Here is a 15,200-nt window from a genome sequence, read left to right as displayed (position 1 = left end):
ACTGTGTGAGTCCACACCCTGGATGTATGCAGTCGCATCCAGAAGCCGACCAGCAGATTACCTTTAAACACGCAAACGAAAAATCCTTGCTAGAACTCTCTGAGGTTCATATCCGTATGTGTGCATGCGTGTTCCTCCTCTTCAGTAGATCAGTGTGGGTGATTCAAAGATTTGTCACCTTGAGTCACTGCCTGACTGCTGGTGAAATTTAGAGCAGCGTCGTGTTATTTAGCAGAATTCTTTTTTTTTTTTTTTTGCTCCAAGGACACTATGAAATGCCATCAAACTTTCCTGATAGAATCATGTGATGGCTATTCATCATCCCACATTAGAGAACAGTAAGATGAAGAAATCTTAGTGTTTGCGTCATGGTACGTGGCGAAATAATTCCTCAAAAGGAAGAGGCCTCAGAAAACTGGAAATTTTGTTTCCAGACAAGCACGGAGTTATTTGTGTTATGATCAAACATGAAAAAAATTACACTTATATGTTAATTTTTTTGTTTGCTTAATGTAAACAAAACGTATTCAAACATGCTTGCAGCCATATTCTGTCTTTGTGGGGGTCACCACACTGGGGACCAGTTAGGAGCAGATCATATCCAGCTGTCTCTGAAGACAAATGGTCCATCAGGCAACTGCTCACTCCCCAAACCTGTCCTCTAAACTCCCCCCTAGCCTTCCCCCTCCCCTTCTTCAAGGGTATTTACTTGACTTTATGTAATAAAAATCACTGTGAGTGCCTTTATCAGTTTGGTCACAGGATTAGCATAGGTGTGCGTGGTGTTGGCTCCTGCAAGCAGATTGGAGCAGCTTTAAGTGTTTCTAGATGGACAATATTTTGCTTTATGGGTTTCACATGTAATGGACATTTGAGGGGGGTTGTTTTTGTTTGTTTGTTTAACATTTGTCCCAACTCCAGCCTTTGATAGGTATCATTTAACATTCCACAGATTTTCATAGAAAATTGAACTTTCATAAAAATGAGACACAAACATTAGTCAAAGTAAAACCATTACTTTGTTTTCTTTCCATGTTTAAAGCAAAATATTTAAAAGAACATAAGCGCTTTTTTTTTCTTCTGGCCCGTTCTACTCTATTTAAGCGCTCATTACTCATTAGTACCATTTTTTCAGTGTTTCAAATATCAACATATTCTCAGTCACACATTATGTGACCTATGAATCACATTTTTTTTTCAGCCAGTGGAGCAAAACCCAGACCTGTACTCCTTTGAGCTTCCAGGAGCAGTTTAATCTCTTCACAACTCATAATTCATCTCAATGAGTTTGTTTATGCTTCGCATATATTTTTTTCTGCGCGTAACATTCCCCTGACCCACACAACTCTCAATGGCGAAAACTCTAACGTGCCTCAAACGTGATATCAAAGCCTCTCCCACACTAGAGCGAGCGATTTGATTTATGAATTTTTTTAGCCTTTGTACAGCATGAGAAGCCCGTCTGTGTTCCCCACCAGACGTGCTTATATGGACACACTGGTGGATGTACGCTAACATGTGCATGTGCTCATGTGTGCATTACAAACATATCCAAACAGAATCATCAGTAAATCAAGTGAAACACCCGCTACGTTTCAGCGCACAAGCGTGAGCGCTGAACAACAGAGAGATCAAAAGGGAAAAAAAGAAGCGGAGGGGAGGAGTGGATGCAGGGGATTGTACGTCCTTGTGAAAGTAGCCCTCAGAAACAAAAGCAGCTTTGAGTGCGCACCCACTCAGAAGAGAGATTAGCCAGTACACACACCCCTCAACACACCACCACTATCACCAGCAGCACCACCCCTGCTGAAAAAAAAAAAGAAAAAAGCTTTGGCTGCAGTTTAGCGGCACGTGGCGCAACCCTTGATACTTACCATGTGCGTCAGGTGCTCTTGCTCGGTTTCCTGTTCTTTAAAAACATACCCACCATTTCCCTCTTTCTCTCCCTCCTTCCCTCAGCCAAAAGCAGTCCATTCACACTGCACCCATCCAGCCTTGCCCGTCATTTCTTCTTACTCTCTTTCTCTTTTTCTGTCCATCTCCTTTCTCCTGCTTTTACAAATACAAAGAACATATTGTATCTGCCAGCGTTAAAGTGAATCCATTCTCTTTGGCAGTGGCCCAGCCGGTGGTGAATCTGAGCTGGGCAAGCTCTGTTTTCCAGTTGGCACCAAGGCCACTGGTGGAGCAATTTGGTCGCTCATTGGGTTGGTGAATTTGAATCTAGCTGACACATTGGTTTGGGATTCATTCATGCAGTCTGTCATTTTTGCTCTCTCTTTCTCTCTCTCTGTCTCTCTTTTTTTTTCATTCATCTTGCAAATCGTGACCTCAGTTCATCTCTTATAAGGATTTTGAAATGTATGCTTTCTTGGACACCGTCTTTCTTTTCACAATGTGTTACAACATATAGGGATTTCTGGAGGATCACGAGCTCCTCGGGGTTGTACGCAGTTATTTACAATATTATTCAGTTCTCCAGGGCACGTCTATAAATGGGTCACATGAATTTAAACCCAACACTTTCACAGATTCATTGCATTAGTTGGTGGTTTTCTGTTGCCTTTTTCCATCTGATTGGAAACCAGCCTGTTGAGCCTTCAAAAAAACACAGAGGAAGACTATTTTAAGGTCATGGTACTATTCAGATTTAGTTGTGGAAAGTCTTGGAGAAGGTTATTGAATTTTACATCAGGGCCACATCAGCAAAATGCAAAACCCAGAAACACACGCTTTTGAATGTACTAAATAGAGCTTGTAATTACTGAAATATACTTACTATTGCCACTCCTCTTAACACTCCACATAATCCCGAAAACATTGCCAAAGCTGCACAGTTTTGCACAAAAGTCCATATAAACACGCACAGACACAAACATGCCAATAATGAGACGCTATCATATTTCGTAATCATAGTTCAGGCCCAGAACTACCCTCTCCTCAGACATGACAGAGCCCAGAAGATGAGTCAACACACTCATACAATAGCAAAAACAAACTGGTGAATATTTGAAGTTTGTCTGACTGTCTCTCTTTTCTTTACTCACTGAATTTGATTCCCCTTCCTTTAATAGCTGGCTAATACTTGTCTTTTTCTGTCAGTAGTTCTCTTTTACTGCATGTGTCTGTGTATTGTTGAGGGTAGAATGTGATGATAATTCTGTTGCTTAGTTTTTTAAGGTAGCTTCTGTCGATTTAGGGGAATTGTGGATTTTTTTAGATCAGCATTTTTTTCAAGGTGCTTTCAATAATGTTATAGTTAGTATCCTGATAAGATTTAATGTATTGTGTCTCGTACATGACATGTTTGTGTGTGTTCTTTCCTGGAGACAAAAAGCAGCTTATGTCCTTTTTTCATTCTGTATGAATTTATAATCTCGTTTTTTCTTGGCCTTTTCAGTTTCTCTTTCTCACCTCTGACTTTTATTCTCCATTCATTCATGCCCTGTCACATTGATGATAAAGATGACCTATGTGTAATGCTAGCTTATTATTGGCCCAACAGAAAAGCCAGTGTATGCCCCCTCTGCTGCTTTTCTGCATTGTCCTTTGTGTAAAGACAGAAATGCTGGAGCCTGTGTGTGTTCATATGTGTGTGTTTGTGGTGTAGGTGAAAGACAATGCACACGCAGTTTGGGTGAGCTGCTCAGGGTATCAATAGAGACTCTGAGAAATTCACCTAAACTGACCCATTGTTAATGTTTGCAAATATACAGTACACATTACAGTACACTACAGTATACATTACATTTTATGAAAACAAAGTTATAAAAATATTGCCAAATGCTGTCCTCAGTGTTAAACTTGTATGAAAAATATTCCAAAGTTGACATTTTAATATGGTTAATGTGGCATTTTTTTCTGATTAACAAAACTAAGTGACAACAGCAAACAGTAAAGGTTAACTTTAACTCATAGGCAGTGTAAAAGATGGATATAACCACTGTAGTATGTCACACGGGGGTTTTGCTCTCTGTATTTTTAAGCTCAAATGCTAGTATTTTGGCTTCTGTCCTGTTGTTGTTTTTTTTGGGGGGGAGACTGAAATTAACTTATATGGATTAAACAGTCTAGCTAACTTTAGCAAGCTACATAGAAACTGTGCAGGTGTTATTGTGCAGACAAACATATCAGCTAATTATTGCTCCTTTTCAACTCACCTGTTTTGTTAAACTGGATTTGATGGTTCAAATTTTCACAATGCACGATCTACTCTAAATCACATGTTGCCCAAGGTAATCAGTACAAGAACAAAGTATCTGTTACGATGATAAATCAGACAGGTTTTTCTGTTTGCTGATGCTAGCTCTGTTTCTACACCATGTGGGACTGATCTCAGAGCCAGTTACAACCATTGTTAATAGGAGATAAGTCCATAAAATAGAGACACACTACAGTTTCTAATGGGATCCAAGACAAGCGTACTTCCTGTACTTAATCGTGACCACAAGACAGCAGTATTTTAAAGAATAGATAAAAAACCAGGCAAGAAGCTTTATGACAGAACACTGTTTGACATGAAAGGAGAGAGATCACTTTCACTTAGGTATGTTTTAATTGACATCAATTTTTAGATTTTACTAGGCAAGTACTGCTTGCCTTGCTTATCCTCACTTAAATACGACTGCTAAAATTTTACTAAAACTTTTACTTGTATCAGGTTGTAAATATGCTTTTTAATACTATAAAGTTGGATCATTTAACATGGGGATTGACTTCTCTTTGGAGGCATTCTCAACAGGCAGCTAGAGGAACTGTAGTTTATGACACTTTTTCAGCTTCGGGGGTTGTCCCTTGCACTTTTTTAATGTCATTTTTCTTCTATAGCAAAAAATGCCACAAGTGTAATCCTGACATATCATCTTTAAAACATTTACATTTGTAACTCGTGTGCTTTTGGATTGATTTCAAGCCATGGTTGGAAACTGGACAACAGAGTGATCAGTGTCATTCTCCTTTTTGCTTTGCTTTAGCTGTGACTTGTTTGGTAGTGTACAGTTATAACAGCGGGGGTTTTTTTTTTGCTGAAGACAAGGTTCACTGTGGCTGAAAGCTGGTAGTGAGTGCAGTAAACAAAAACAATTAGCTGAAATGTGATAAATGTGAAACTAAGAGAGATAGCAGAGTCTCTCTTAGTTTTGTCTCTGCTGATGTGTGTTTATACAAAACATCTTTCACATTTTCTACAATGTATATGGACTAGAACAACTTTGATTGATACAGTTAGTTTTAAATAATATCTTTAATCAAAAATATGGTAAGTGTTTATTGCAGGGATAGACTGTATAAAAGTCATTTTGGAATGTATTTAACTGAGGATGCATTTGTGTTACACATTAAGAAAAGTACTGGCTCCCGGTGCAGTTATTGGCCTGATGTCAATGCTGGACCATTGGTGAGTTTTACACACCGTGCACCTCAGATCCCCACTGCCCCACTTTGAAACTTTATGCAGTCTGAGTAGCTTTGGCTCCTGATAAGTTCCACTTTGCAATAATGCCACTTTCAGTTGAGTGTGGAATATATAGAACGGAATACATTTCATGAACTGATGTTTCAGCTGTGAAATCCTATTACAATACAACACAAAAAATCTTTTTTTTTTTACAAAAATGTGTGAAGGCAGGCTGCATGGTTAGGCGCTTTAGGGCGATCATGGCTCAAGAGTTGGCAGATCGTCTTGTAATCGGAAGGTTGCCGCTTCGAGCCCCGGCTCCGACAGTTTCGGTCGTTGTGTCCTTGGGCATGACACTTCTGGTGTTGGCCAGAGGGGCCGATGGCGCAATATGGCAGCCTCGCTTCTGTCACTTTGCCCCAGGGCAGCTGTGGCTACAACTGTAGCTTGCCTCCACGAATGTGAGAGTGAATGAATAGTGGAATTGTAAAGTGCTTTGAGGGTCTCGAAAAGCGATATATAAATGCAATCCATAATTATTATTTTTTACACCTATGGCAATGGTCTTGAAACACTTGAATTAAAAATTTAAGAGGTGTGGTCCAGTACTTGCCCATATAAACTGTTTATGTTAGGCTTAGGTTCTAAGATTAGGCTCAAAACTTTGCTTTTTGTCATATGATTTGTCAATCATATAGTTAGGGCTGGATCAGGTGACCATAAACCATCTATTTGTTATGCTTCAATAGGCCTAGGCTCCTGGGGGACTTCCAATGGTACCCTGAGCATTTCTTCTTCACCCACCTGTTTCCATTCTGTGTGTTTATACGTCATTGCTGTATTTAATTATTTGTAATCATCAAATTAGAGCCTTTTGTCCTGTCTCTTGTTGCCTTCTTTCCCCTTACCCCATGCAGTTGTGGCTGACAAGCCTATTCTGCTGGAGGTTTCTTCGTGTTAAAAGGGAGTTTTTCCTTCCCACTGTTCCCAAGTGCTTCCTTATAGGAGATCATCTGATTATTGGGGTTTCTTTCCAATTTTGTAGACTCTTTAACGTATATTATAAAGCACCATGAGGTGCCTTTTGTAATGAATTGGTGCTATATAAATACAGTTGAATTGGGTGTTAACGCTCTTTGTTCCACAAGACTGTCAATACAATCTCTTGTAATATGAAAGTGTTTTTGTCGTAACAGTATTCTTCACAATATTGTTATTATACAAGAGGGTACCTTTTAATTAGGAAAAAAATCAAACATATCCCCTTTTCCTGCCTCATTGAGCTATCATCAGCTGACTTCAGTTTCTGTAGTGGGAAGAGGAAATAATCAGTCATCAAGTTTTTGAGAAATGGAGTTATGAGCAACACTTTTATTTTTAGTCAAGCTCAAACTGCATCTAGAAAAGACTAGAAAAGTCTAGAAAAGACTATCTACTACTGCTGTATGCCAACCCCCAACGAAGCAGCCAAAGCCTGATTTTCAGCGCTTCATGTAGCCTAAGGTTTATATTGTAAACTAATAATAATGTGACAATGAATCTCAGGCTGTGAGAGCAAAGCAAAAGTAGTATAGAGAGCAGTGTAAAGACTTAATTTCTTCAGGGAGTAAATAAGTGACATAATGTATAACTTTTTGAGAAAGTAACAAGTGATTTGTAATACAATACCTTTCTGTAATGACCCCTCACGGTGATTGTTAATGTGCAATCTCAGAAAAAAATTAAACAGCTACTTAAAATCTAGCTTTGTAATTCACACGGATTTAATGGGAATTAGAAATGAATTGTGCTGTGCAGGTTAAGTCAAGGGGTTTTTTGAGGTCAGTGTGGTGGGAAAACACTACATATTCATTACAGCATGCGAGGATGGTGACCAGCACAATTGTTTCCCTCTTGTCATATCTGTTTTTCTGTCTCAGCTCTGGTGCTATTGTCTCATGCAACCAACAGCGTTTCAATGACAGGAATCTTGTTTTGTTGAATAGCGCTGCCTGGACTGACACAGATGCCAAGACATTCCTGGAGCTGGTAGTCTTTCCTTCTTGGCTACTCTACTTTACTCTCCTTCTGTTTTCTCTATTTTCACTCCTATTCCCTCCTCATCTTTCCCTAGTCCTCCTCAAGGTGACTGTCAACGTGAGAGAAACAGAAGAAGAGAACGCAAGTGGAATGGACAGGTTTATATTAAAGTTTTGTTCCCTTCTTTCTTTCTTTCTTTCTTTCTTTCTTTCTTTCTTTCTTTCTTTCTTTCTTTCTTTCTTACTTGTGTGTTAGGGTGTTGAATGCTCAAAGAAAAGCTGTGTACTCGGCAGTCCAGTCAGGATTGCGCAATACAATGTATATCCCAGTGTTGTTTTCCCCAGCTGAATAAGCCACGCCACTTCACAACACCTAATTACCATTCATTACATGTCAAGGTTAGCATACACTCCCTCGTTCGTACGTATCTCATGTCCTTCTTACATTTCCTACCTCCATTTGTCAGTAATCCTGCGATGGTAGAAGTTGGCAAGACTCAAAGAATGCAGCAATAGCAAGCCTGAGCTTTTCTCCAGGCTTTATAAAGTCCCCAACAGATGGCAGTGTGAATCATCCTATCGGCAAAGACCAGCTTGTGATGAGTGAATCATGTATTACTAGACTTCTTCCTATGAAATTGTAAAGCAGACACAAATCTTGTGAAATTATTAATTATACCTTGTAGCATTTTTAAACAAGGTTACAAAATTCTGCTTGAGACAAGCTGCATCTCCAGAAATAAATGAAAATGTAAAAAAATAATGAACATTCAATCAGCGTTAGGCCACATACTATTTGTGGTGAGAAGGCTTTATGAAGCTGACACATGTTAAACCAACATGTGATGTTATCTGTTCTCATTTCCATCCTGGGTGGTTTTTACTGCTCTTTGTGCTGTGGCTCCACTTTACAAGTTGATTGTCTTGTGTGTTATTTTATCTGATCATGAACTTGGTTTGGACCAGACTTTGAATATGGCCACAGGGAGCGAATCATCCTCTATCCTAAGCGGCAGAATGTTTCTACTCCAGCTGCAGTTAAGTCCATAAGTATTTAGACAAACACGCATCTTGTTTTTCTATATTTTTGCCCTCTCTACACTTCTACAGTGGATTTAGCTCAAAGGATCAAGATGCGACCGAAGTGTCGAAATAGAAGTCGCAGGATCAATTGTTGAGTGCGCAGTGCAGTAAAGGCATGGCAGAGGATCTCAAATGAGGAAACGCAGCATTTGGTGATGTCCATGTGTTCTAGACTTCAGGCAGTCAGTGACGGCAAAGAATTTGCATCCAAGTATTAAAAAAATATATAAATGTAAAATTATGTTTGTTCTATTACTACATACTACATACATTTTCCTGGACAGTCTGTTAGACTGGTGACATGACGACTTTTACGACAGTGTTAGCATCTCAACAAGGGCGTGGCTTCTTGTTGGCTCCATTTTTTTTGTTTGTTGTTTACTAGGTGACAAGAGTGGAATTTATGCACATTGTATGTGGCTGTACTTGTTATTGTGTACAAGACAACAGACAGTCCCAGGGGAGGGCAGGAAGGTGGTTCAGGAAGGGTGTTCCTGTGTGAACGGGAGCTCTATGCTCTCCTCACCACTGTGGTTCATGTCTCGACTGATTGTTCTTATGATTGGAAGTACATGAAGTACTGGTGAAAAATAGAACAAAGTGTACCTGCTTTGTTTGCTAACTTTATATAACATCCCTTTGTGTTCCCACAGTCATTGATTTTGACATTTTCTGTAAGTTAGATGATAGTCGACAACATTTACCAATTGCAGCCTTTACACTTTTTTCCTCTCTCGCTCACTCTCTGAACTGGCTCAGTCAGTCAAAGGGACCTCAGTGGAATTCAGGGAAAGCCCTGCTGCTGTAGTGTCAGGTTTGTGACTTATCCCATGTGTTGTCTGTGGTCAGAGGGCGAGGCAGGGACAGCTGGAGCATCACCTGTCACTGGATCGCATTTGTTTTTATGACACAGCAGTGGTTCGATCATGGCCCTAGTACAAATCACTTTGGACACCTATATAAATAATGGCACATTACAAAGTGTGCCACATTTAATTAGTATTTCTTCTGTATGTGCACTGTGACATAAACGAGCAGTGAAGCAGAAGGAACTTTCTCAAACTTTATAACCACATGGATTATTGTAAAGGCTAATGTCCGTATGATAATATGTAGATTCATATGTAAAAAGGAAATTTGTGTATTGAATAACTTTGTAAAAAGGCTTGTTATCATCTCTCATGGGGTCACGTAAATGGTTTTAACTATTATGTTTTTTTATTACACCTCAGCATAGATTCCAAAAGAAAAAACACCTCTGACATACGCTAGTGATATATTCAAACACATGCGCTTTGTCCCCCTCTCACCGGCACCGGCCCCCTTTCGACCCCATAAAGCGCACACATACATAAAGTCAGTTGCAATAAATAGGTCCGCCGTGTTTTGGAACACGCCTGTCTAATTATGTTTTTCTTGTCTCTCTGTGGGTCTCCTGGGCATTTCCTTTCAGATTCACAACAGGAGGAATTCCTGATCCATTTTAAGCTCCAACGAGAATGTTGATAAGTCTGTAGATTACCAGCAAACATGTTTATGATACCCTATTATTCTCTAAGCTTCATCCAGGCCCAGCGCGTGCTTCATCTACTTAGCACAGCTATTTAGGTCATGGGACAATCTCAGAAAAGTCCAGTGGGTGGTGAAATATAAGCAAACCTTAGCAGAAAAGGTCAAAATGAAGTTATTGTTGCACAGTCATACTGCAGAATATTGGCAACACAATTCAGAGCAATTCAAACTTTATGAGTAAGTGAAGGTAGCGCATTGAGGCACGACTGGGACGTTACTATCTGTGTAATCTTTAACTTGAAATGCGTATCATAAATTTAAGGGTAAAGCCATCCTGTCTTGATGTCTTCTCTCTTCTGATTTGACAGTGTACAGTTATCTGTGAATTATGGCCATTGCCGTGCTGTGATGTGATTTCACTCTTCCCTGTGACCTACTCTGATATCTGAGATTTACGCTTCCTATTATGGCTCATATTTCAACAACAATAATAGCCGCTAAATGTCCTACTCTACCATAAAAATGTCTCGGCCATCAGACACACACAGTAAAAGATGGGGAGGGGGAACAAAGGCACATACCCTTTATCCTAGAAAATGCCACTGATGTTATGATGTTAACTGCACAACTGTGCCTTGCCAGTAACACAACAGCGCTGTGCAGAGACCACAGTCTGAATCTGTGTGCTCTGCCTGATGCTTGAGATGCTCTTTGATGTGAGTTGCTGTTTAGGCTTTGATTTATGAAGCACAGTCATTTTCTACAGTATATTTGAAGACATCTGAGCCATCAGAGGATTTTGGTTTGTGTGTGTATGTCTGTAATTGCTAGATAAGTTTAAAGGTAAAACCAAGGTTAAGGCTAAGAATATGTGAAGATATAATCTATCACATTTACTCACACAGTGACCAGGGCCTTTGTATGCTTTTAGCTGCAGAAGATATCAGGCCTTTATTTGAAGCAATATGCTTATATTTATAGGCTGGCCTTTTTTTTCTAATTCAGGCGACTAATAATAAGATATGTTAAAGCATATAATTTTAAGTCTTGATCTCCTTGTCAAAGTTACTTCTTAGTGCTGTTGATGCTGTGGAGAACAGTGAATCTTTATCAGAAAGAATCTGGACAAGGTGTTATTTTAGCAACAAGCAGATTGGGACAGAATGCTGTTACATGTGCCAGCACAACTGTCATCAACACAGAAGCCCGCTGCACTCATAGTGTCACAGTTGGCCTAGTCTAACACAAAGTTAAATAAAACACAATGTGAGGAACTGAAGTAGAGCATGTTAGGCTTTACACTTTATGCAACTGACTTAAATTCAAAGCTCAGGCTTTATTTCTTAACAGGGCTTTTTATAATTGCAGCATTTGCAGGCTTTAGGGGGCGGGCATTGCCAACCACTCCAACCGTCATTATCAGACACCCAGCTTTTAATAGACTGTTAGTTTTTATTTAACTTCTGTACTTTTTCCCCTAAGTGTGGCATGCTAATGTCATTAGCAAGCTCCATATGCTCATTATTTCAGTTTAACTTAGTGACTGGGTGTTTCTCATATTTAGTAGAGTATTTAGACACATTGGGAAGCTAACAGAGAGTCTGGAAGCAAAAATTACATTTTAATTCATGCTCATTGGTACTGCACTGCTTAGTGTTATTTTTGACATGCAGAATGAACAGAAAAACATGATCTGTCAGAAACCAAGGTTAGTATTACTATTAGTAGTAGTAGTACTTTTAGAAGTAAGTGGTGGAAAACAGTGGTGAAACTATTTTTGAACCTCCAGCTCCTGCAAATAATTAAAAAGTATAAATAGAAGTTTTTCGTTTTTTGTATGTCCATGGATGGGTTTAAATCCATATTGTTGAATGGGTGGATGACTTTTTGTGTAAAGCACTTTGGGGTCCTTAGGGACTAGTAAAAGCGCTATACAAATACAGGCCATTTACCATTTGTTACAGAAAGAAAATTGCTTATTAATTTACAAATGGCCTGTATTTGTATAGCGCTTTTACTAGCCCCCCCTAGGGACCCCAAAGCGCTTTATCATCCACCCATTCACACACTGGTGGAGGCAAGCTACAGTTGTAGCCACAGCTGGCCTGGGGCAGACTGACAGAAGCGAGGCTGCCATATCGCGCCATCGGCCCTCCTGGCCAACACCAGTAGGCGGTAGGTGAAGTGTCTTGCCCAAGGACACAACGACCGAGACTGTCCAAGCCGGGGCTCGAACCGGCAGCCTTCCGATTACAAGGCGAACTCCCAACTCTTGAGCTACGATCACCCCAACTAGATGTAAGCCAGACAAGCCTATTTTTCATTCTTAATACCCAGTAATTCACAGCCTCTCAGATTCATTTATGTTCTTTTTGTGTATATGAAGGTATGTTTACGAGGTCTTGTAAGTAGGTGCTGTACATACATACGTCTGGATGTGCAGTGCTCACTGCATTTGCATGTCACCAGGCAGTCTGCGGTCTGTTTACTTGTGCAACTCAGGTGGAGACATTTATGTATTCACACCATGGCTAGACTGGCTACGCCCTGTTAGGTCTGGTAGTATCTTAGCATCTATTGGGTGATACACCTGTGTTTACAGTTGGGAAAGCATGTAAATAACAGTGGCCTTAATGTGTGTGTGTGTGTGTGTGTGTGTGTGTGTGTGTGTGTGTGTGTGTGTGTGTGTGTCTGCCCACTTAAGGATCATATAGCTCAACAGCTTTTGTAATGAGTGCCTTTAGCAGGTAGATGGCGACTGGCAGACTAACGTGTCATTATGCAGTCTGTCATTGGGATGACGACTATATTAAAGAGGCAGATGGATATGAAACAAAAGAGCAAACCAAAGCTGGAATTGTTACATAGTGCAGGTCTACACTGTACTTATGTTGCGAGTGTTCATCTCAGAGGTATTCAGCTAACCTAACCTGTTTGGCTTTTTTGCTGCTTTCAGATCCATCAGATGGACGAGAAAATGGACTCGGTTCTACGGATCCTGTTGGAGCAGTTCCCACCCAAAGTAGAGCTGACGTCCAAGCCCTCTATCCGCAGGGTGACCATCCAGAAACGGATGGGTGGCAGCACCGACGAGGGCCCCTGATGTCACAGAGCGGCTCACGTTGGCTACGATGATGTCATCACCAAAGGACAATTAAAGAAGCAGGAGTTCACATAAACAGCCTAACCCCTTATGTGGGGACTTAATAAGGGGGTTCAGTCTTCCGAAATCACCCGTCCCCCCACCCTACCTCTATTCCTTTCACAGTTCCAAATTTTCAAATTAACTTTTGACCCTTGAGAAGAGAACAACTTCTAATTGTCCGCTTAACTGTGATTTTGGACACAAGGGCAAAACAATCACTCGAGTGGGATTGATGTGTGGAAAGCAGACTGACTGGCTGACCTCTTCCTTAGGGTGTATGAGTGTTTTGTTTTGTTTTTTAAGTTTTCTCAATGTAGCTTTGTCTTCTATACTAGTCAGTCTACCCCTGCAGCACAGTCATTCAAGCAGCGACATGCTGCATGAATTTATTTCACTACATTAGCCCTCATAATCGCACTACTCTGTGATGTTAATTTATGTGTGGCCTGTCAGTGAGCTGCATTCCTCTACTGCAAATATTATTCCAAAGCTAACTAACGCCGTAATGAAGTCGTAATGCAATCAAAGCCCTGAAGTTCCCAAAGACATAGGAAAAAGAAACCCAACTCAAAGTCCAGCCATGGTAGAGGAATTCCACAAATCCTTCTGATTACCTTGGCACCACCAATGCCGAGCACACAGTGGAGTTATATCCATAGATACATATCCATCTCGCCTAGCTGTACTCAAACTGTGGCAGGTGTTTGTTGGTAGTGATCGAATAACACGAGGAGGGTAGATGGTTTATCTGTTGACTTTTTCCTACGTTGGGACCGGAGGGGCTGGAGTGGAAGAAATTAAGCTAACCAAATGTGTATGGTCCAGGCTGGGTGGCTAACACGGTGCTGATTTGCAGCTGTGTTAGTGATAATAAAACAGTCAAACCTCTGAGACAAGATCGGACACTGTACAGTCAAGAGTTGAGGCATGATCTGTGTGCTTGCTCGGGGTTTTCCTGTAGGTATCAAGCTCACGCATTTTAACCTTACACCACTGCTAGGATTCTGCAGGACAGCTTCTGTTACCCTCGTCACGGCGTTCCCACTGCTGTATTGCATTTGAGATAAATTTGCCCCATTAAAGCTCTGATTATTTTTTCTCTCCTGAGCTAATTAAGTGTCGAATTCGCGGTAAGGAGAGATTTCTGTCCATAACCAGGTAGTAAAAAAAACACAGTGTAGAATTTAAACAGAACGCTTTGAGGAGCTGGAGCGCTAATTCTGTGTGAAAGCCTTTTGGGAAAAGTCGGCTACTACCGAGGGCGATCGTCTGAAAGATAAAGACAATGCTCTCATTTTGTTTCTACACTCACATTATCTATCTGACAGAGGCCACTGAGGCATGGAAGAAGTAGAAAATAGAAAATAACTCAACTATGGAGCTGTAGTATGAAAGGCCTCCCATAATTATAGCATGCACATTCCTAAAAAGACGAATGCACACACAAAAAGAAGGGCGAACAAGGGAAGCAGAAAGCTCTTTCTCTGCACAAATGTGTGTTTTCTTCTTCTTCTTCTTCTTTTGCAGTGGTTAAAAATGTACTATTATTTATTATCTATTACCTAAAGTGGGTGTAATTCTTCTCCTGTACAGTTTTATAGAAGTTGTAAATAGAAACATTGCCTTATTGTTCTGTATTTATTATAATGTGTAAAAAGAAAAAAGATCAGCCTGGAATATGTCTGCTTGTCTGATTGGTTTAACACATGGTGAGGTTCCTGTTGTCCAGATGGATGGACATGATTGTAAATGATACTCTCACACACCCTGTGCACTGTAGCTCTGCTGTAAATAATAAAACTCCATTTCATTAAAGCTCTGCCCTCCTGTCTTAGTTTGGGAGAATTTGATTATCTCATCTATGCCATAATATAGTTTATAGTTATATAAGCTTATAGCTTATAGTTTTTGTTGTTGTTGTTTTAAGCTAGTTCTTTAAACATCAAGCCGAGAATGGGTCGAGGTAAGTCACGAGCTGACGTTTCCATCCAAATAAAATGTCTCCAAAGCCTCATTTCACTAAATTCCTTTTTAAGCTGCAATCACC

General features: G+C 40.2%; 1 protein-coding gene across 1 annotated transcript in view; it reads left to right on the top strand.

Annotated features, from left to right (window-relative positions):
* kcnq1.2 (potassium voltage-gated channel, KQT-like subfamily, member 1.2) overlaps positions 1 to 14,932 on the top strand; it is a 182,448-nt gene extending 167,516 nt beyond the window's left edge. The window contains exon 20 of the mRNA XM_080862223.1: positions 12,965 to 14,932. Within this exon, the coding sequence (XP_080718349.1) occupies positions 12,965 to 13,111 (147 nt within the window). The 3' untranslated portion in view covers positions 13,112 to 14,932. The remainder of the gene's footprint in view (positions 1 to 12,964) is intronic.
* Positions 14,933 to 15,200: the final 268 nt, after the last annotated feature.

Source organism: Rhamphochromis sp. 'chilingali', assembly GCF_963969265.1.
Source record: "Rhamphochromis sp. 'chilingali' genome assembly, chromosome: 2".
In the NCBI taxonomy this organism is placed as follows: Eukaryota; Metazoa; Chordata; class Actinopteri; order Cichliformes; family Cichlidae; genus Rhamphochromis; species Rhamphochromis sp. 'chilingali'.
Note: the sequence above shows the minus strand (reverse complement) of the source record. Positions and strands in the feature narration are given on the sequence as shown.